Source organism: Aotus nancymaae, unplaced genomic scaffold (assembly GCF_030222135.1).
Source record: "Aotus nancymaae isolate 86718 unplaced genomic scaffold, 86718_ANA_hifiasm-v0.15.2.pri h1tg000049l, whole genome shotgun sequence".
NCBI lineage: Eukaryota > Metazoa > Chordata > Mammalia > Primates > Aotidae > Aotus > Aotus nancymaae.
In genome coordinates, this window is record NW_026988463.1 from 920,046 (window position 1) to 942,255 (window position 22,210).

At 58.6% G+C, this 22,210-nt stretch overlaps 1 protein-coding gene across 1 annotated transcript in view; it reads right to left on the reverse strand.

The window, feature by feature from the left end:
* The window catches only part of LOC135269092 (lipase maturation factor 1-like), an 83,224-nt gene that overhangs the window by 19,538 nt on the left and 41,476 nt on the right, over positions 1-22,210 (reverse strand). Inside the window, exon 3 of the mRNA XM_064362860.1 lies at positions 19,653-19,716. Within this exon, the coding sequence (XP_064218930.1) occupies positions 19,698-19,716 (19 nt within the window). The 3' untranslated portion in view covers positions 19,653-19,697. The remainder of the gene's footprint in view (positions 1-19,652; positions 19,717-22,210) is intronic.

A 22,210-nucleotide genomic window follows, 5' to 3' on the forward strand; every position in this document is an offset into this window, starting at 1 on the left:
ATCCACACCCACCCGAGTCCATCCGCAAATCACATCCACACCCAGCCCAGTCCATACACACAACACTGCCACACCCACCCCCATCCATCCACACAACACCACATCCACACTCACCCCAGTCCATCCACACAACATCACATCCACACCCACCCCAGTCCATCCACACAACACCACATCCACACTCACCCCAGTCCATCCACACAACACCCCAACACCACATCCACACCCACCCCAGTCCATCCTCAGAACACCGCCATCCACTTCCACCCCAGTCCATGCACACAACACCACATCCACACCCAACCCAGTCCATCCACAAATCACATCCACACCCAGCCCAGTCCATCCACACAACACTGCCACACCCACCCCCGTCCATCCACACAACACCACATCCACACCAACCAAAATCCATCCACACAACACCATGTCCACACCCACCAAAGTCCATCCACACAACACATCCACACCCACCCTAGTCAATCCGCACAACACCACATCCACACCCACCAAAGTCCATCCACACAACACCACATCCACACCCACCCGAGTCCATCCGCAAATCACATCCACACCCAGCCCAGTCCATCCACACAACACTGCCACATCCACCCCCGTCCATCCACACAACACCACATCCACACCAACCAAAATCCATCCACACAACACCATGTCCACACCCACCAAAGTCCATCCACAGAACACATCCACACCCACCGTAGTCAATCCGCACAACACCACATCCACACCCACCAAAGTCCATCCACAGAACACCACACCCACATCCACCCAAGTTCATCCACACAACACAGCCACACCATCCCCCATCCATCCTCACACCACCACCATCCACACCCACCCCAGTCCACCCATACAACACCACATCCACACCCACCCGTCCATCCGCTCACCGCCATCCACACCCACCCCAGTCCATCCACGCAACACCATCCACACCCACCCCATTTCATCCACACACCCCAACATCACATCCACACCCACCCCAGTCCATCCACACAACACCCCATCCCCATCCACCTGTCCATCCGCACACCCCAATACCACATCCACACCCAACCCGGTTCATCCACATAACACTACATCCACACCCACCCCAGTCCATCCACATAACACCACATCAACACCCACCAAAGTCCATCAACACAACACCACATCCACATTCAACCCAGTCCATCGATACAACACCACATCCACACCCACCATAGTCCATTCACACACCCCAAAATTAAATCCACACCCACCCCAGTCCATCCACACACCACATCCACACTCACCAAAGTCCATCCACACAACACCACATCGACACCCACCAAAGTGCATCCACACAACACATTCACACCCACCCAAGTCCATCCACACAACACATCCACACCCACCCCGGTCCATCTGCAAACCACATCCACACCCACCCCAGTCCATCCACACACCCCAATACTACATCCACACCCACCCCAGTCCATCCACACATCACATCCACCCCCATAACCACCCCAGTCCATCCACACATCACATCCACACTCACCCCAGTCCATCCACACACCCCAACACCACATGCACACCCACCCCAGTCCATCCACACAACACCACATCCACACCCACCCCAGTCCATCCACACAACACCACATCCACACTCACCCCAGTCCATCCACACAACACCCCAACACCACATCCACACCCACCCCAGTCCATCCTCAGAACACCGCCATCCACACCCACCCCAGTCCATCCACACACCCCAACACCACACCTACACCCACCCTAGTCCATCCACACACCACCACACCTACACCCACCCCAGTCCATCTGCACACCCCAACACCACATCCACACTGACCCCAGTCCATCCGCACACCCCAACAGCACATCCACACCCAGCCCAGTGCATCCACACACCCCAACACCACATCCACACCCATCCTAGTCCATCCACACAACACCACACCCACACCCACCCCAGTTCATCCAGACAACACAGCCACACCCACCCCTGTCCGTCCACACAGCACCACATCCACACTCACTCCAGTTCATTCACACACCCCAACACCACATCCACAGCCAACTGTGTGCATCCTCAAACTCCAACACCACATCCACACCCAAGCCAGTCCATCCAACACCCCAACACTACATCCACACCCACCCCAGTCCAACACCCCAATACCACATCCACACCCACCGCAGTCCATCCAACACCCCAACACCGTATAATGCAGGGACGTGGGGGAAAAGGTGCTTTCAAGGCAGGCCGGCCCGGGAGCTCAGCAGAGAAGCAGAGCCTCAGAGGAAGGCCAGGCCCACTCCAGAGCAAGAACTAAAGTCTCCAGAGCACAAACCCCCATGGCTGAGCTCAGAAGCAGAATGGAGAACAGAGATAAATGGCAGTGAACACGGAGACGCTGCCACCACGTTGACTCACTCCAGAGACAACAGGCTTTTAGGGAACACTGAATTGCAGAAGCGTGGGGCCCGGGAGATCGTGGAAGGCAGGGAGAGGCCTGACATCCACGCCCCCGGAGCCACAGGAGCGGAGAGAGAATGTGGGGAAACTGCCCCCAAAATATTGGCAAAAGTTATCCTAATTTGGTCAAAAGTGGGTATATCATAGTCAAAAAACCAGCTACCAAAAAGAAAATCTCCAAAACCATCAGAGGAAAACAGCACGTGACCCTAGAAGAGCAGGAATGACAGCCGACTTCACATCCGAAACGAGGGGCAGACGGAGACAGGGAGCCAAGCGAGGATCCGGCCCCCAGGGGTCCCTGCACGCCCAGCAGCGAAGGGCACTGCTGCTCTCCCCAGGGATCACCCAGCGTCATCAGCGGGCCAGCCTCAGTCAGCAGGTGCTCCGTCTCTGCCCCAGTGCTCAGCAGTGCGAGGACAGGACAGAACAGCCATCACAGACTGTGCTTAGAAGGCGCTCAGTAAAACAAAGGCCATTTTCTTTTGGATGTACATGAAGGAGGCAAGCCTGTGAGCCAAGCACCTTGGATGATAGAAAGCCCTGGTAAGCAGGAAGGCGGGAGGAAGCTTCCCTACGGCAGCGGCCAAATCTGCTTCCGTCGGGGGTTCTCATTTCCCTTCCAGACAGTGCACAGCCCTCCGGCAGGGAACACAGTTGCCGTGGCCCTTCTTGAGGGGCCACTGGGTCCAAGACCTCCTGGGTGGACACACGGACATGTGTTCCCTGCAGAGACGCTGACTGGCCAGGCCCTGCGGGAGACTCACCCACAAGCAGGGCATGGGTGCAAAGGCAGCACCCCTGCCGGAGCATCTGGGACACAGAGATAACCGCTCCACCAGTTCTCACAGGGACTCAACCTGACAACAAAGCAGTCGTGACTTTGCATACATGGGAGTGGCAACAAGTGGGGAGGAGGGGACTTTTGGGGTGATGGTAACTTTCTATACCTTGATGGGGCTCATGCAAGTTCTTCATCTAGAGAAAACCTCAAAGGTGCAGTGAGTTCCAGCTAATGGTGTGCAGGCTGAGGGGTCTGGGGATGCGCAGGCTGAGGGGTCTGGGGATGTGATGGCTGAGGGGTCTGGGGATGCGCAGGCCGAGGGGTCTGGGGACGTGAAGGCCGAGGGGTCTGGGGACGTGATGGCCGAGGGGTCTGGGGACGCGATGGCCGAGGGGTCTGGGGACGCGATGGCCGAGGGGTCTGGGGACGCGATGGCTGAGGGGTCTGGGGACGCGATGGCCGAGGGGTCTGGGGACGCGATGGCTGAGGGGTCTGGGGACGCGATGGCTGAGGGGTCTGGGGACGCGATGGCCGAGGGGTCTGGGGACGTGAAGGCTGAGGGGTCTGGGGACGTGATGGCCGAGGGGTCTGGGGACGTGATGGCCGAGGGGTCTGGGGACGCGATGGCCGAGGGGTCTGGGGACGCGATGGCCGAGGGGTCTGGGGACGCGATGGCCGAGGGGTCTGGGGACGCGATGGCTGAGGGGTCTGGGGACGCGATGGCCGAGGGGTCTGGGGATGCGCAGGCTGAGGGGTCTGGAGACGTGATGGCTGAGGGGTCTGGGGATGCGCAGGCTGAGGGGTATGGGGATGCGCAGGCTGAGGGGTCTGGGGACGTGATGGCCGAGGGGTCTGGGGACGTGATGGCTGAGGGGTCTGGGGACGTGATGGCCGAGGGGTCTGGGGACGTGATGGCCGAGGGGTCTGGGGACGTGAAGGCCGAGGGGTCTGGGGACGCGATGGCTGAGGGGTCTGGGGACGCGCAGGCTGAGGGCTCTGGGGACGCGATGGCTGAGGGGTCTGGGGACGTGATGGCTGAGGGGTCTGGGGACGTGAAGGCTGAGGGGTCTGGGGACGTGATGGCTGGGGACGCGCAGACTGAGGGGTCTGGGGACGTGATGGCTGAGGTGTCTGGGGACGTGATGGCTGAGGTGTCTGGAGACGTGAAGGCTGAGGGGTCTGGGGACGTGATGGCTGAGGGGTCCGGGGACGGGCAGGCTGAGGGGTATGGGGATGCGCAGGCTGAGGGGTCTGGGGACGCGCAGGCTGAGGGGTCTGGGGACGTGAAGGCTGAGGGGTCTGGGGACGTGAAGGCTGAGGGGTCTGGGGACGTGAAGGCTGAGGGGTCCGGTGACGTGAAGGCTGAGGGGTCCGGGGACGGGCAGGCTGAGGGGTATGGGGATGCGCAGGCTGAGGGGTCTGGGGACGTGATGGCCGAGGGGTCTGGGGACGTGAAGGCCGAGGGGTCTGGGGACGTGATGGCTGAGGGGTCTGGGGATGCGCAGGCTGAGGGCTCTGGGGACGCGATGGCTGAGGGGTCTGGGGACGTGATGGCTGAGGGGTCTGGGGACGTGAAGGCTGAGGGGTCTGGGGACGTGATGGCTGAGGGGTCTGGGGACGTGATGGCTGAGGGGTCTGGGGACGTGATGGCTGAGGGGTCTGGGGACGTGATGGCTGAGGGGTCTGGGGACGTGAAGGCTGAGGGGTCTGGGGACGTGAAGGGGTCTGGGGACGTGATGGCTGAGGGGTCTGGGGACGTGATGGCTGAGGGGTCTGGGGACGCGCAGGCTGAGGGGTCTGGGGACGCGCAGGCTGAGCGGTCTGGGGACGCGCAGGCTGAGGGGTCTGGGGACGCGAAGGCTGAGGGGTCTGGGGACGCGCAGGCTGAGGGGTCTGGGGACGCGCAGGCTGAGGGGTCTGGGGACGCGCAGGCTGAGGGGTCTGGGGACGCGCAGGCTGAGCGGTCTGGGGACGCGCAGGCTGAGGGGTCTGGGGACGCGAAGGCTGAGGGGTCTGGGGACGCGCAGGCTGAGGGGTCTGGGGACGCGCAGGCTGAGGGGTCTGGGGACGCGCAGGCTGAGGGGTCTGGGGACGCGCAGGCTGAGCGGTCTGGGGACGCGAAGGCTGAGGGGTCTGGGGACGCGAAGGCTGAGGGGTCTGGGGACGCGAAGGCTGAGGGGTCTGGGGACGCGAAGGCTGAGGGGTCCGGGGACGGGAAGGCTGAGGGGTCTGGGGACGCGAAGGCTGAGGGGTCTGGGGACGCGAAGGCTGAGGGGTCTGGGGACGCGAAGGCTGAGGGGTCTGGGGACGCGAAGGCTGAGGGGTCCGGGGACGCGAAGGCTGAGGGGTCCGGGGACGGGCAGGCTGAGGGGTCTGGGGACGCGCAGGCTGAGGGGTCTGGGGACGCGCAGGCTGAGGGGTCTGGGGACGCGCAGGCTGAGGCGTCTGGGGGCGTGCACTGAAGCACCCATGTGGTGACGAACAGACATGGGTGAGCAGCCCAGCCAGGTCATGCAGAAAACCCTATAAAACAGAACCTACAGCATCCAGGCGTTCCCTATGTGGGTTTTACTATACAATTCTTATGAAAAAAACAATGTAAGGTTTAAGGTTTGAAATGGAAAATAAAATCATTGACTAAGTAGAAAATGTACAAACAAGGCAAAAGTAAGAGAATCTATAGAAACAGGCTCGGCCCCTGAGAGGTATCAGCGAAGGCCGGGCCAAACATTCACAAGTGTGCGAGGGGGCCTGGAACCCGGTGTTCTCCGCAGCTGAGGAGTCAGGGGAGAGACGCAGCCCTTTATCCCGGAGCGAGTTCCAGAGTCACACATCCGAGCGGCCGATGCGCGACAGAGGTGACGAGGGCGGGCGGCCTGGACAGGAAGCCTCCAAGCAGATCGAGGACGCCCTGTCTCGCAGGGCCAACGGGGCTCCTTGGCAGCGACCACCCAGGGACTTTCTCACTGGCAGACTGGGGCAGGTGCTGGTCCCCGTGGGATCTCATCTCCACGGCAAGGTGGGAGACGGCAGCCGCCTCCTCAGAGGGCCACAGAGGGGCTCTGATCCAGGCTGGAGCTCTCACCCTCAGCCCACAGCCACGGAGCCAGGCAGGCAGAGCCACCGCCTGGGACCTGACCCGAAAGGACCTGGGCAGGGAGGAGGCGCCGGTGTCCACCAATGCACCGGCCCTTATCTGCACAAACAGCCGAGGAAAGGGTTGCTAACCCGGAGCGTGGGCGTGCCCGGGCAGGGCCCAGAACAGTCGCCTGGGTTTGAAGCTGTGATGATGGTGTCAGTGCCATGTTGCTTCAAAGACCCTGTGTTCATGTGTGCGGAGGCTTCTGCACATGCGCCACGTGATATCTGGGATGTGCTTCACGGCGGCAGGGCAGGGGACAGGAGGGCGAGGAGGATGGGCAGACACAGCAGCTGCTGATGCCGCACAGTGCACTGTGGCATGCAGGGGGTCCCTGGCCGTCCACGGTTCATTCCTCCCCATCGCGTGGCTTCCTCAACAGCCACGTATTTCCTAACTCTGCCTGCTGAGGGACCTCGGAGCAGCAGCACCCCAGTAGCAACAGGTGCCCCAGCACCCACATCCTGGTCTCTAAACATCCACAGCCTTCTTGGGGAAGAGCCTCATCCAGGGCTGGAAAAATACAAACAGGAGATGGGCCTCTGGGACCGAGGTACAGGTGGCAGAGAGTGCAGGGCTAGAGTCAGAAAGGGGGAGCGAGGGATGGGTGGCAGAGGGCACCGGGGCCCAAGTCTGCATCGCCCCGGCTTGGGGGGTGGGACTGACCCTGCACCCGTGTCTGCGTCTCCCCGGCCTGCAGGGTGGGACTGACCCGGCACCCGTGTCTGCGTCTCCCCGGCCTGCAGGGTGGGACTGACCCGGCACCCGTGTCTGCGTCTCCCCGGCCTGCAGGGTGGGACTGAACCCGCACCCCTGTCTGCGTCTCCCCGGCCTGCAAGGTGGGACTGACCCGGCACCCGTGTCTGCGTCTCCCCGGCCTGCAAGGTGGGACTGAACCGGCACCCGTGTCTGCGTCTCCCCGGCCTGCAGGGTGGGACTGACCCGGCACCCGTGTCTGCGTCTCCCCGGCCTGCAGGGTGGGACTCACCCGGCACCCGTGTCTGCGTCTCCCCGGCCTGCAGGGTGGGACTGACTCGGCACCCGTGTCTGCGTCTCTCCGGCCTGCAGGGTGGGACTGACCCGGCACCCGTGTCTGCGTCTCCCCGGCCTGCAGAGTGGGACTGAACCCGCACCCCTGTCTGCGTCTCCCCGGCCTGCAGGGTGGGACTGACCCGGCACCCGTGTCTGCGTCTCCCCGGCCTGCAGGGTGGGACTGACCCGGCACCCGTGTCTGCGTCTCCCCGGCCTGCAGGGTGGGACTGACCCGGCACCCGTGTCTGCGTCTCCCCGGCCTGCAGGGTGGGACTGACCCGGCACCCGTGTCTGCGTCTCCCCGGCCTGCAGGGTGGGACTGACCCGGCACCCGTGTCTGCGTCTCCCCGGCCTGCAGGGTGGGACTGACCCGGCACCCGTGTCTGCGTCTCCCCGGCCTGCAGGGTGGGACTGACCCGGCACCCGTGTCTGCGTCTCCCCGGCCTGCAGGGTGGGACTGACCCGGCACCCGTGTCTGCGTCTCCCCGGCCTGCAGGGTGGGACTGACCCGGCACCCGTGTCTGCGTCTCCCCGGCCTGCAGGGTGGGACTGAACACGCACCTGTGTCTGCGTCTCCCCAGCCTGCAGGGTGGGACTGACCCTGCACCGTGTCTGTGTCTCTGGTCACTGAATCCACACAAACAAGGGCTGCTGTTTGAACAGCAACAAAGCGTGGCTTCCTCATCTAAAATTTCACTTTTAAAATATCAAAGCACTTACAAAAGAAACCGGCACTGGCTGCTCCTGCAGGGCTGGCCCCGACACCTCTTCCTGTTGCTTGCGCTGGCCGAGGTCAGGCTGCCGACGCTGCGCTCTTCCCACATCCAACAATGGGGCATGGGAGCCAGGAAGCGCCAGGGAGAGGAACCGGATTCTGAAGGTGCCAGGCCAGGCGGTGGCCACGACAGGGCCTAGTAACACCAAAAGCACTTCTGGCCTCTGCTTCGTGCACAACTCAGGACGCACAGGCCTTTGCTGGGCAGGGAAGCCGCACAGGGCGGTGTGAGGATGACGACGGCTCACCCTGCCAGACAGCCACCGCCTCCGCTGGACAAGCGGAGAGGAGGACCCACCTCAACAGCTGCTTTTACGTGTCTCTCCGCCACCGTGATCAAGCAAAGGGCTTAAAGACGGTCCTGGGGGTTGTACCGACAGTCCCGGCTACTCAGGAGGCTGCGGTGGGAGGATTGAGCCCAGTAGCTGAAGACTAGCCTGAGCAACATAGCAAGATCCCAACTCTAAAAAAAAAAATTCTCCTTAAGATACTGCTTTAGAAGGAAGTGGAGGAGGGCTGTGGACTCTGAGCCTCACCCTCAGTACAATGAGGTCACCTGCCCCTGGGAACTATCTTAGGACCCCTGGGATGGGCAGAGGGACAAACTCCTCAGTGGCACCCCATCTGGCAGAGCTAACCTGCCCCACAATCTCCAGATCCAGAGGCCTACAAAGCATCTGCTCCAAGCAGTAACAATGAGGTCCTGAGCAGAAATCTTCACAAAGGGGAGAGAAAAAACTGATGGATTTTCTAATGTGTTTGAGTCTGGAAAAAAAGCAGTATTGGAAAGGGCTGACCAGTTGTGCTGGTAAAGTTGGAACAAATTAGTGAGATGTGATCAGAGATGAAAAACTAAGCCAATCAAAAAAAGAAGAGGCAGCCAGGCGCGGTGGCTCACGCCTGTAATCCCAACACTTTGGGAGGCTGAAGCGGGCGGATCACGAGGTCAGGAGTTTGAGACCATCCCGTCAACATGGCGAAACCCCGTCTCTACTAAAAACACAAAATTAGCTGGGCATGGTGGCGCATGCCTGTAATCCCAGCTACTCTGAAGGCTGAGGCAGGAGAATCGCTTGAGCCTGGGAGGCTGAGGTTGCGGTGAGCCGAGATCCCACCATTGTACTCCAGCCTGGGCAACAAGAGCGAAACTCCGCCTCAAAAAAAAATAAAATAAAATAAAAGAGGAGGCAACTATGGACTCCAGGAAAAACAAAGAGCTATTAGAAAAAAGGTTACTATAGTTTACTACTTGGCTCAGCAGTCACAATATTTACACAGTCATGATAATGTAAAGGTCATTAAACTAATAAAAATTGTATTTGTGACATAGCTATGCTGAGATGATGATGATGGCGAGAAGAACATCAGGGGGTGTGAGGGCAATCCCTGTCATTCATAAGAGGACATGTATACATGATGTCTAAAAGTGAAATGCCAAGAACAATCCATATATACCTATCAGAAAGACAGAGCTGAATACCAGAGTAAGTGCTGGAGGTGATGCGGGTTGTCTGGAGAACAGGATTTTGGGTGAGAAGTGGCAAAGCGGATACTTGTGTTCGTTATTGTAAGTTGCTTAATACAATCTCACTAATCATGTACATGCCTTTTTTTTTTTTCAATAATTAAAAGAACAAACTTCAGGCCACATTGACCACCGTGTAATAAAGTCAAAGTTAAGAAACAAAACGGAACCTGTAAAACCCTGAGCATGTGGCATTTTTGAAGCTTTTCTCCAGGTGGCCCTCCGTCCAGAGGCATTAGCACTGAAGATTATAAAGCCACATCACCGGCCACTGTCAAGGGGTCTCAGATGACAGGGTGGGGCAGGGACACGGCCGGAAGGAGGAGGCCAACCTCCAGTGGGCTTTCATTAGCAGAGAAGACGACTCAGAAAATAACTGAATCAACCAGCTCCGGGCACTGGAAACGATAAACCCCTTCCTCCCAGAAAAAGCAAGCAACCTACACAAGGCAGAAATTAAGGAGCTGGATGTACTTTAAAAACCCGATAGATAAAACCGCCTCTTTGAAAAGAGCCATAAAGGGACGGTCTGCGGTGGTTTCGGCAACAGGGAGGGGCAAAGGCGGAAACAGGTATTCAGCCCCCGGTGGGAGAAGGGACGCAGGCCTTCTGGGGGTGGCACAGCCCATGCCCTGCAGCAAGGAGCCGTGGTCATGCCACCGCAGTCCAGCCTGGCAGTGGGAGGGTGGAGGGGAGGGGCACACGCAGTCTGACCCTCGTCCGCTGGGCGCCTGGAGCAAGTCTCTCAACACCCGCAGGGCTCGGCTGCCCCCTGCAGAATGGGTGTTGGTGAAAATGCCCTCTTCAGCCACCACAGTGCCACACAGTAAGCTCCACACTCACTGTCACTGTCACGGATCCACTACGAATGAAGAGCAGATGCCACCAAACATCCCACATCCACACAGCCTAACAAAAATACAGTTGAAGACCAATGTCACCCCACACAGTCTAACATAAATACAATTAAAAAGCACTGTCGGCCGGGAGTGGTGCCTCATACCTATAATACTAACTCTGTGGGAGGCCGAGGTGGGCAGATTGCCTGAGCTCAGGAGTTCGAGACCAGCCTGGGCAACACGGTGAAATCCAGTCTGTACTAAAATACAATTAGCTGGGCATGGCAGTGTGCACCTGTACTCCCAACTAGTTGGGAGGCTGAGGCAGGAGAATCACATGAACCTGGGAGGTGGATGGAGGTTGCAGTGAGCTGAGATCACGCCACTGCACTCCAGCCTGGGCGACAGAACCAGACTGTCTCCAGGGGAAAAAAAAAAGCAGTGTTGAAGATTCTAGATTGAACCCAAGTGGGTTCAGGACTGAGTCTGAATTTCGGCACCCAAACAGTTCTTCAGTAGTTTAGAATTCTGCATAGTAAAGAGACAGTCATGTTTCAAAATGGAAATGGGTAACAAGGTGATGGGGACAACTCAAATCCAACAGGGTATTAACAATCACGAGGACGAGACCAAACGGCCTTAAAATCTGTTTTCTGGCTGGGTGTGGTGGCTCCTGCCTGTGATCCCCTGGAGCACTCTGGGAGGCCAAGACAGGGGATGGTTTGAGCCAGGAGTTCAAGACCAGCCTGGACAACACAGCAAGACCCTGCCTCTGCAAAATAGAAAATAAAACATTTAACTGCGTGTGGTGGTTCATGCCTGTGGTCCTAGCTACTCGGGAGGCTGAGGTGGGAGCATCATCTGAATCCGGGAGGTCAACGCTGCAATGAGCCGTGACCGCACCACTGCACTCCAGCCTGGGTGACAGAGCAAGGCCCCGCTTCTGACAAAAATTATATGTATATATTTTTTCCTGGAGACAGAGTCTCAACTTAGTAATTTTCACCAGGTATTAATGAGTGAAAAAAGGAATGGAAGAAATATAATACGGCCTCATTTGAGTCAAGCAGACATTTCCCCCTAAATCCTGTGTGTGCGTGTGTGCAGGTGTTTGGATATGTCTGGGCTTGGGTACGAACCTGAGTCGGAATGAAGATAAGGAAGGACAGAGCCAGGAGCTTAACATAGGGTGGACAAAAACTAGATGAAAAAAGACGACCCTAAAAACAAGTGCCCACCAAAGTTGTGCATGCACACGTGTGAAGGAGGTGGAGCCGCACCCAGCACGCACCCTAAGGGGCCTGGCGTCCACCCAGAGGCTTCCCCTCCCCTCTCACTGTGCTGGCTGCACGCAGGACCCCAGGGAGCCCACCGGTCATTCACAGCCAGGATGCCAGCTGCTCCCCTGGCCCCACTAGCCGCCTCTCCTCTCCCCGAGTCCTCCCTTCCAGCCACAGGAGTCTGCCCTGGGCAGCACCCTGGCCCTACGCTGATGTCCGGGTGGCCCAAGAAGACAGACAGCCTGACAGGTGGTGACAGAGAGAAGCCCCTAAGACCCCAGTGGAGAACACTGCGGGGTCCAGATGGGCCACGGCACCCAGGCGGACACCCAGGCCCAGAGGCCTCCAGAAGCAGAGCGGAGTCTGAGGGCACCCCTCCTCCCGTGGCCAGCCAAGGACCGCTGGTGGTGAGGACACAGAGAAGCCGTTCAAGAGCCCTTTCTCACCTTGGAAATGGCCAGTAGAAAGGGTCACGGCTAGCACATGTTACGTGGGGGACTCTAAAATTCACCCAAGAGGGCTTCCCTGACCTTCCTGTGAAGGAGATGACCAAACACTGAGACTAGAGACACCCAGGACCACAGTCACTCCGGGTGACGGGGAAGGGCTCTGCCTCCCGGGACCACAGTCACTCCGGGTGACGGGGAAGGGCTCTGCCTCCCGGGACCACAGTCACTCCGGGTGACGGGGAAGGGCACAGTCACTCCGGCCCCAGGTGACAGGGAAGGGCTCTACCTCCCGGGACCACAGTCACTCCGGGTGACGGGGAAGGGCACAGTCACTCCAGCCCCAGGTGACGGGGAAGGGCTCTGCCTCCCGGGACCACAGTCACTCCGGGTGACGGGGAAGGGGTCTGCCTCCCGGGACCACAGTCACTCCGGGTGACGGGGAAGGGGTCTGCCTCTCGGGACCACAGTCACTCCGGGTGACGGGGAAGGGCACAGTCACTCCAGCCCCAGGTGACGGGGAAGGGCTCTGCTTCCTGGTGGGAGGGAAATCTACAGGACGCCTCTCCCCCAGGGAGGGGCGGTGTGATTAGATTAACACAGGAGTGTGAGAGAAAGGATCCAGAGAGGAGCCAGTTCAGCCTGCCTGTTGCAGCCTAGCAGCTGGGTGAGCGCTCAGCAGGTCATCGAGACTGCCTCTGATTAGGGAATAATTTAATCAAGAGAAACTGCATTCCTGACCCTGGGAGCTGGGAAAGGGAGGGAAGGGCGGTCACTAAAGCAGGGGCAGGAGGGCTCTGCAGGCCAGGGACGGGAGGCTGCCGGTGGACCCTAGCGTAGCCCGGGCGGCTCAGGACTCATCCCGCATGCGCTTCCTGCAGGCAGGCTCTGCTCCAGCACTAATAGGGCTTAATAAAAACGTCCAGTCGGGCCAGTAAACCCCTCATTAAGCTGTTTTTAAAGCATGAATTTAAGAGCGGCAAGGGTAAAGGGTCAAACGGAGCGTTTAATTTACAACGGCTGGCAGGAGGCGCGCCCAGCATCTGGGGCCTGCGAATACGCAGCGGCACTCAGTTCTGGTGGGGACAGCCTCAGAAGCAGGCCTGAGAGGCGGGGAAGAGCACAGAGCCTAAGCCCGGAGGACCCGGTCCCGTCCTTCACTGCGCTGGCTGCACGCAGGGCCCCAGGGAGCCCACAGCTCACTCACGGCCAGGAGGCCGGCTGCTCCCCTGGGTCCCATGTGCCGCCCTTCATCTCCCACAGTCCTCCCTGTGGAGGCTGGGAGAGCCTCCGAATGTAGACAAACAGGATTCCAGCACAACCTGCAATGAAACCCAGGCTGCCGCCCTGCACAGGCACGGACTGGGACAGCCTGCCCGTCCCGCCTCCGAGGCTCCCGAGGTGCTCCTGCTGCCCTCACACCCGCCACGTGGACAGCCCCCTACGAGCTCCAAGTGTTTTCAGCTGAACCACAGTGCAATCCCAACGAGGCCCAACGCCACCTGTGTGTTGGTACCGACACCTGGCCCCGCCCGGAGGAAGGCCCCGGAACAGATGGCATTGGCCTTCCAGAAGACGAGGATAAGCCAGTCATTCATCAATGGAAGATGAGGATGAACCAATCATTCCTTAATGGGAAACATGAGGAAAAGCCAATCATTTATCAACAGAAGACGAGGATGAACCAATCATTCCTTAATAGAAAAAATGAGGAAAAGCCAATCGTTTATCAATAGAAGATGAAGATGAACCAATCATTCATCAATGGGAGAGGAGAATAAACCAGTCATTCCTCAATGGAAGGAGAGGATAAACTGACCATTGCTCAAGGAAGCTTCTTACTCCAAGGATCCCAAGTTCCCTCAGGCCCTGAACTGTCCAGCTCTCACCTGGATGGGACGGCGGTAAGAAACAGAACCCACTTCCTACAAAGGAATATCCCAGGAGCGTGGAGCCTTCCAGAACCCTTCCCTGGGCACCAGGACCCTCACTCCCCTGCATGCCCCCAGCTGCCACCCTCACTTTGCTGCCCTGAGGGAGCAGGGGGGCAAAGGTGTCCAGCCCTCCCCACAGGCAGTCACCATCAACAGCCTGGTCCCCTGCACGAGCCCATCCCGATGCCCCCACGGGGGCCCGGGGTGTAAGGTGGGGGTGGGATTGCCTGGAGGCAGATACCCCCCCACACACAGGTTCATCAAGCTAAAACCACAAAAAATTACAAAATGCTTTTGGGGGCCTGAAGCACTCCAAAGGCCTTGGGAACCTGGCGGTCTTCCTCTGGGACTCTATCTGTGTGCAAGGACCCTGCGAAATGGCCCGAGAGCTGAGCCGGGGGAAGCCCCGCCCTGCCCCTGTGGCCTCTGCCCCCTCCTCACACAGGGCTGCCCCTGGTGCCAGGACTCCTCACCACAAGTCTCTCCTTTCCCTGGTCACATCCCAGTGGCAGTGGGGTCACGCTGCTGTCTCATCCTGCGCCCACTCCTCAAGTTCAGCCATCTCTCCCCAGGCCTGGGAGCGGCCAGAAAGCAGCCTCTCCAGAAGCACTGGGGCCTGGCCCTGGTCTCAGCCCCTGAACAACGGCTGCGGCCTTTCTGTTTAAACCTCACCAAACTCTGCAGATGGGAGCCCCTTCCCAGAGCCTGCTCTCCTTACAGAACCAGGCACTCAGCCTGGTGCCCCATGGCGGATGGGGACCATGCTGGGGACATGGGAACCACACTCATGAAACAGGGCCACACTGGGGGACTGTGCGCTGCCGGGAGGGTGCGGGCAAAGGCAGCCTGGCCCGGAGGAAGGAAAGCAGGCTGCCCTGTGGACCCCCACTGCCTGCCGCGGCGGGTCCTCTGGGTTCCTGCCTCCTTTCCAACGCGCAAGGGCAGCTGGAAGGGCAGCTGGAGGCTGAGCGCCTCCGGAATCCAGGCTCACTGAATATCAAAAGGTGCACTCCCTGCAGGGCGGCAGGAAGCAGGCACTTGGCGCTTCAGAATTCATGACTGGTAGGCTCCTTCTTTGAAGTGAATGTGACACACTCAGCGGCCCTCAAAGCTCAGCCCTATCTGAACTCCAGCAGAAACACAGAGGACAGAACGGAGTTTAACAAATACTGTGGTTTTCCTGTGTCCTGGAAAGTGCGGCCCCCACGATGGCAGCTTCATCCTGCCCAGCAGTCGCATCCGCCTGTGGCCGGGGGCACGGGGCCCTGGGGCAGAGAGCCCAGGACAGAGCAGCAGAGAGATGCCAACAGAAACCCAAATACCAGTCTGGCAGCACAGTGGGACCCTGTCTTGACAAAACGTTTAAAAATTATCTGGCCATGGTGGTGTGCCTGTAGTCCCAGCTACTCAGGAGGCTGAGGAGGGAGATCGCCCGAGCCCGGGAGGTCAAAGAGCTGAGATTGCGCCACTGCACTCCAGTCTGGGCGACAGACCAAGACCCTGCCTCAAAAGAAAATAAACGTAAACACTGTGGACAATGTGGTGGCTCTGAGAAAAAGGAAGACACCAGCGAGGGGGCTATGCCCACTCCCCAGCCAGCGGCTCTTTTCACTAAGAGCAGCGTGTGTGTTTCAGCAGCGTCCTGAGTGTCTCAGGGAGCCCACACCGCGCCGTGAGCCCTCAGAGGACAGGGTTTGCTGCTGGTGAAATGTTAGCATCTTTGACCAGCAGCGTGCGCAGTCTGTTCTGGGCTAAGAATGGTCTGGGGCTGGGCATGGTGGGGCACGCCCGTAGTCCCAGCTGCTCGGGAGGCTGAGGCAGGAGAATCGCTTGAACCCGGGAGGTGGAGGTTACAGAGAGCTGAGATTGCGCCACTGCACTCCAGTCTAGGCCACAAAGTGACGCTCTTGCCTCAAAGAAAAAAAGGGGGGGTGTCTGGGACCGCCCAGTGGGAAAGCCACCGCTACATGCGGCCACAGAGCATGTAGGACCGGAGCTCTTTCATTAATTTAGCTTTAATTAATTCTAAAACCAGTATGCCCAGTGATACCCCCCAGAGCCGCCTGTCTCCACCAAAGCCCGTTTTGCACAATAAAGACAATGAACGTCACTGAGATGAGCACAGAAGCGCACGTGCAAAGTGAGTTCTCCCAGGCGTCCCAAACGAGGCCAGAGGAAACAGCCTCCCCAGAGGCCTCGTATCAGGAGGTCAGACCTTCCAGGGCCTTCGGTGTGGCCACTCTGCGGCCCAGCCCCTGGCGTCATACCTCAGTCACTGCCTGCTCCGTGTCCTCCACCGTCAGGGAAGGGAGGACGCCGCAGAGCCGCGTGGCCGCTGGGAAAGGAGGGAGAGCACCGCCAAAGCCACCAGGCGTCGTCTGAACCTCTGCGCAACAAAGTGACGCGCTGAGCCGCTGCAGGGCCGGACGCACGCGAAACTCAGGCGCACGAGGGCTCTCAGGAGGAAATCATTAACACTAAGGAGCCAACGCTGCACTTGCGGCCCTGCAATCACCACCTGCTAGAAAGACTCAATTAAAATGTGTGACGTACACCTGAACACACCAGCGGAGACAAACGCGCAGACGACGGCCTTCCTTCAGCCGGAGCCCAAGCGCCGCCCTTACAGCGGCCACACAGGTGCACACCCAGACCCCATGCGGCCCGTGCCACGTTTGCTTCAGCAAGTGGTTGGGGACACAGGAGGGTGGATCCAGAGACACCCGGCCCCTGGACTGCCTCTGCCACTCCAGCACTGCCTCTGGGAGTCCACTCCCCAGGCGCTTCCCCCACAGCCAACTCCTGTGTACCCCAGGAGGCCTCACAGGCCGGGGCACGGGGAGGGCGGGCTCCAGGCCCTCTCATCCTCGGTGATGACTCCCATGGCCTCCATCCCAAGACAGGGCAGCATCGCAGCCTCACAGGCCCATCCCTCACGGGGACACACGAGCATCAGCCACTGCTCCCCCAGCCTGCCCCGGGCCCCCACTCACGGAGAACACATCAGCTTCGGCCGCTGCTCCCCCAGCCTGCCCCGGGCCCCCCACTCACAGAGAACACATCAGCTTCGGCCGCTGCTCCCCCAGCCTGCCCCGGGCCCCCACTCACAGAGAACACATCAGCTTCGGCCGCTGCTCCCCCAGCCTGCCCCGGGCCCCCACTCACAGAGAACACATCAGCTTCGGCCGCTGCTCCCCCAGCCTGCCCCGGGCCCCCACTCACGGAGAACACATCAGCTTCGGCCGCTGCTCCCCCAGCCTGCCCCGGGCCCCCACTCACGGAGAACACATCAGCTTCGGCCGCTGCTCCCCCACTCACGGAGAACACGTCAGCTTCGGCCGCTGCTCCCCCAGCCTGCCCTGAGCCCCCCACTCACAGAGAACATATCAGCTTCGGCCGCTGCTCCCCCAGCGTGCCCCGGGCCCCCACTCACAGAGAACACATCAGCTTCGGCCGCTGCTCCCCCAGCCTGCCCCGGGCCCCCACTCACAGAGAACACATCAGCTTCGGCCGCTGCTCCCCCAGCCTGCCCCGGGCCCCCACTCACGGAGAACACATCAGCTTCGGCCGCTGCTCCCCAAGCCTGCCCCGGCCCCCCCACTCACGGAGAACACATCAGCTTCGGCCGCTGCTCCCCCAGCCTGCCCCGGGCCCCCACTCACAGCCCTAGTGGCGCTGACCCTGTGCACTGTGGGCTTGTTTCATAGACTCAATTTTGTGATCACTGCTGAGAACTCCCAACATCAGACAGCAGGAACTCACTAAATTCAGGGGTCAGGGCCTAAAGGTTTCACTCCTCATAAGAATTGAGAAAAAACAATACTATTGCAATTTTAATTTTCAAATATTTTTTGAAGTGATAGGGTCCTGCTATGTTGCCCAGGTTGGTCTCGAACTCGTGGGCTCAAGCAATCCTGCTTCAGCCCCCAAACTGCTAGGATAATAAGCATGAGCCACTGCACCTGACCTGTTGTAATTTTTAATAAATAAAATTTACTAAGAAAAGATTTGTTTATCTAAACGTTGAAGGATGTGGTTTTCTCTGTGGGCATTTTGACATGGAACGAATCCTGGCACACTCTGGGGGAGGCCCGGGGACTCGGGGTGCCGCTCGGGGCTTCCTCAGGTCTACTGGCTCCATGCTCGTGAGCGCTCCGCTCCCTTGAGGTGGCCGCGCACGACTGGCAGGCACAGAGCCAGTTGGTTCCCACCAGGTCGTGTCAGATTTGCAAATGGAAAGGGAATTCCTAAAATAATTCCTTGCTTTCTGCTTTAAGAAAAAGTAAACTGAAAACAATGAACAGGTGTGAGCACGCCCTGACGGTGCCCTGAGCCAGGTGGAGCCCACATGGGCGGCCAGCAGCCAGGAAATCCTTGCGTGATGGTGGCCGAGGCAGTCCGGTCATCTGCGATTACACGTGCCTGCCTTTTAAGGTGATTACGGATCAGGAATAAGGTTCTTTGTATTTACATTTTAACAGATTCTGAGGTTCTTCCTTGCTTTGATTCGGTCCCAATTCCGAATCACTGGTGCTCAATATTGAAGGAATGGAGATTTGTGAGGAATAAAGGCATGAAGAAAGTGACCTTACTGCAAGGACCCAGGCCCTGAGGCCTGAGACTGTGAAGGGGACAGGCAAGGCGGGAAGGGGCAGAGAGCCAAAGAGGCCAGGGGAGAAAGCCTGAGCTCGAGGCCCAGGCTGGGGCCTTCACCGGCAGAGACCGGCCCTTGTGCCTGCGCCCTGCGGTTAGGGAGAAGGGTAGGGGTGGGAAGTGCTCATCCTTCCAAGGTCCTGGGTCAGGTCCACTTACCAACCCACTGTGTCCCATGACTGTCTGCAGGCCTCTGGGCCCACTAGAGGGCATACCCACTGTCCTCCCGGCCCTGTCCTCTCTTCCCAGCCTCCAGTATTTTCCATGTGGTGTGGGCTGGGGAGGACCTCAATCCCCTCCGTCACACAAAGCACAATCCAAAGCGCCTGCCAGCGTCAGCGCGGTGAGCTCCCCCGAACCCCTCCTCCAGGCAGAGCCCCTGCCAGCTTCAGCGCGGTGAGCGCCACCGAACCTCTCCTCCAGGCAGAGCGCCTGCCAGCTTCAGCGCGGTGAGCGCCACCGAACCTCTCCTCCAGGCAGAGGTGCACACAGCGCTGTGTGTCCACGGGGGGCGGGCCTGGGGGTGCTTTCCCTCTGCCCCGGGGAAGCGGTGGTCATAACACCTGTGAGACGCCCACGATCACGCATGTGGCCATCCGTCTGTCAGTGCCCGGGGCCTGGGAGCCCAGGAGCTCCCTCGTCCGGGGAGAAGGCATGGTAGGGTCACCAGCGCTCACCGCTGCCAGCAGTGCAGTTGCGGAAGGACTGACGGCGGAAGCTTGGGCAACAGGAAAGGCCAGGACAAGCGCGTGAAGATACGTACCCAAACACAACGCTCCACTCCCGCAGAGCTTTTCTCTAAATGGTTTCACTTACCGAAAGAATACCTGAAAAGCAAAAGAAGAAACATGTATTAAAACTTCGCCTTGTTTCGACCCCAACCCACTGTGTTTCTCCGCTGAGTGAAGCCCACCCGGCACACCCAGGACAGTGTGGGTCAGTGAAGCCCGGCCACGAGGACCTGCCTGCCGGGCATTGGGGCCCAGGCGCCTCCCTACTGCCCGCACACGGGCAGGCCCAGAACAGGCAACCAAAATATATTTCCAGAAACACCTACTGTGGACTCATAAAATTAAATAACATGTATTTTGGGGATGAATGAATTAAAACTTTTTTTTTTTTTGCAGTGTCAATTATTTCAAAGGTCATACTCTAGAATCTGAAAATTTAAGGACGACATCACATTACCTGGAGCGCAGTGCATGAGAAAAGAGATCTTAAATGAAAGGAATTGGTGGGAAAGACTGGGAAAGGCCTGTATCTTGTTTTTTTTTTTTTGAGACGGAGTTTTGCTCTTGTTACCCAGGCTGGAGTGCGATGGCGCGATCTCAGCTCACCGCAACCTCCGCCTCCTGGGTTCAGGCAATTCTCCTGCCTCAGCCTCCTGAGTAGCTGGGACTACAGGCACGCGCCACCATGCTCAGCTAATTTTTTGTATTTTTAGTAGAGACGGGGTTTTACCATGTTGGCCAGGCCTGTCTAGATCTCTTGACCTCGTGATCCACCTGCCTCGGCCTCCCAAAGTGCTGGGATTACAGGCGTGAGCCACCGCGCCCGGCCAGGCCTGTGTCTTTACTACTGCATCACACCCTAAAGGGGCTCCGTGGTGCCGTGACCTGCTTCTCACTCTCAGACAGCAAAGCCGTGAGCAAGGAGCACACGCGTCTAGAGGACCGCACATCACAAACATGGAGCTCCCCACATGTACTGAGCACACAACTTCCAACGCATCCCACGCCTGCCTCAGCCTGTGGCCTCTCTAACCTGACCCTGCCTCACAGCAAAACTTACCCTTGGATTCTAGAAGGAACCCCCTCTGCCACCTATGGTCCCGCAGGAAGTAGAGTGCCAGGTTTCTTCCGGGGGCAGTCAGAATTTTTTTTTTTTTTTTGAGACAGAGTCTCATTATGTCACCCAGGCTGGAGTGCAGTGGTGCAATCATAGCTCACTGCAGCCTCAACCTCCCTCCTGAGGCAATCCTCCCTCCTCAGCCTCCCAGTTGATGGGACCACAGGCAGGCACCATGATGCCCCGTTAATCTTTGTATATTTTGTGGAGATGAGGTTTTGTCACGTTGCCCAGGCTGGTCTAAACTCCTGGACTCCGGCGCTCCTCCTGCCTCCGCCTCCTTAGGTGCTGGGCTGACGGGTGTGAGATGCCCAGCCAGGGTGTCAGACTTCTCGATGCCCATGGTCTCAGACTCCATGAGCATGCACCCTGACGCGCACACTTCACATCAGGCTGTCCAGTCTTTTGGCTTCTGTGGGCCGCACATAAAACATACTACACTAGCAACAGCTGATGAGTTAAAAATAAAATCTCATAATGTTTTAAGAAAGTTTATGGGTTTGTGTTGGGCCGCATTCAAAGCCATCCTGAGCCGCACGCGGACAAGCTTGCTTTAAATGCGATTTTACAGTACGTGAATTACACGCCACGAAGGACGTAAGAAACGCTGCCTAGTGAAATACACAGGAACGAAAGGCCACAGGTGTGGGGCGGGCCGCAGAGCGCTCAGGACGCCGTCCTGCCTTTGAATATGCCTGGGATTTTTCCGCCTTGATATCACAGTAAAAGCACAGCGAAGGCGATGGTGACAATCGACACTGAGACTCGAGGGAGGTGGGCGGGGCGGAGCGCGGAGGGCTCACTCTTCAACCCCATCAGGCGTGTGGCTGCCCCGGCGGCTCTGATACGGTTTCAAATCACCCCGCACCCGGTGCAGAGCCACACTACAGGTAAAAGAATACAAAGTCTGGGTCTGCTTTTCACGGAGCAAGGAGGCTTCGAGGGAGGGAGGGCACCCCCAGGGCTGCAGAACGCACTCTCTGCCGCCGTTTCCACCACCAAAACCTTCCACACAGCTGCTGCACACAGTGGCTAATTTGAGAAATAAATTTACCCCCAGAGTGTTCCCAATACATAACCTTAGTTGAACGGAGAAAGGAAAAGGAGCTGATTTTAAAAATCCATCAAGAATAAAAGCTTTGTTCTTCGACTGGCCAGGTGTGGTGAAGCATGCCTCCAGTCCCAGCAACTCTGGGGGCCAAGGCGGGAAGATCGCTTAAGCCCAGATCGCGCCACTGCACTGCAGCCTGGGCGACACAGCGAGAGGCCCTGTGTAAAGAGCGGCAGCCTCACGCTTTCATCAGAAGGGACCAAGGCCTGAAGAGCTCCAGTGAGTCAGGGCCACCAAAGCCAAGTACCGTGTGGAGACGGGTCTGCCCAGACAGGGCTGCCTTCACATCGGCTGGGGGTGCCTGAAAATGCGTTCTCTTGTAACCTCACCTGTTCTGAATTTTGAATTGCAAGGCTGCCTGA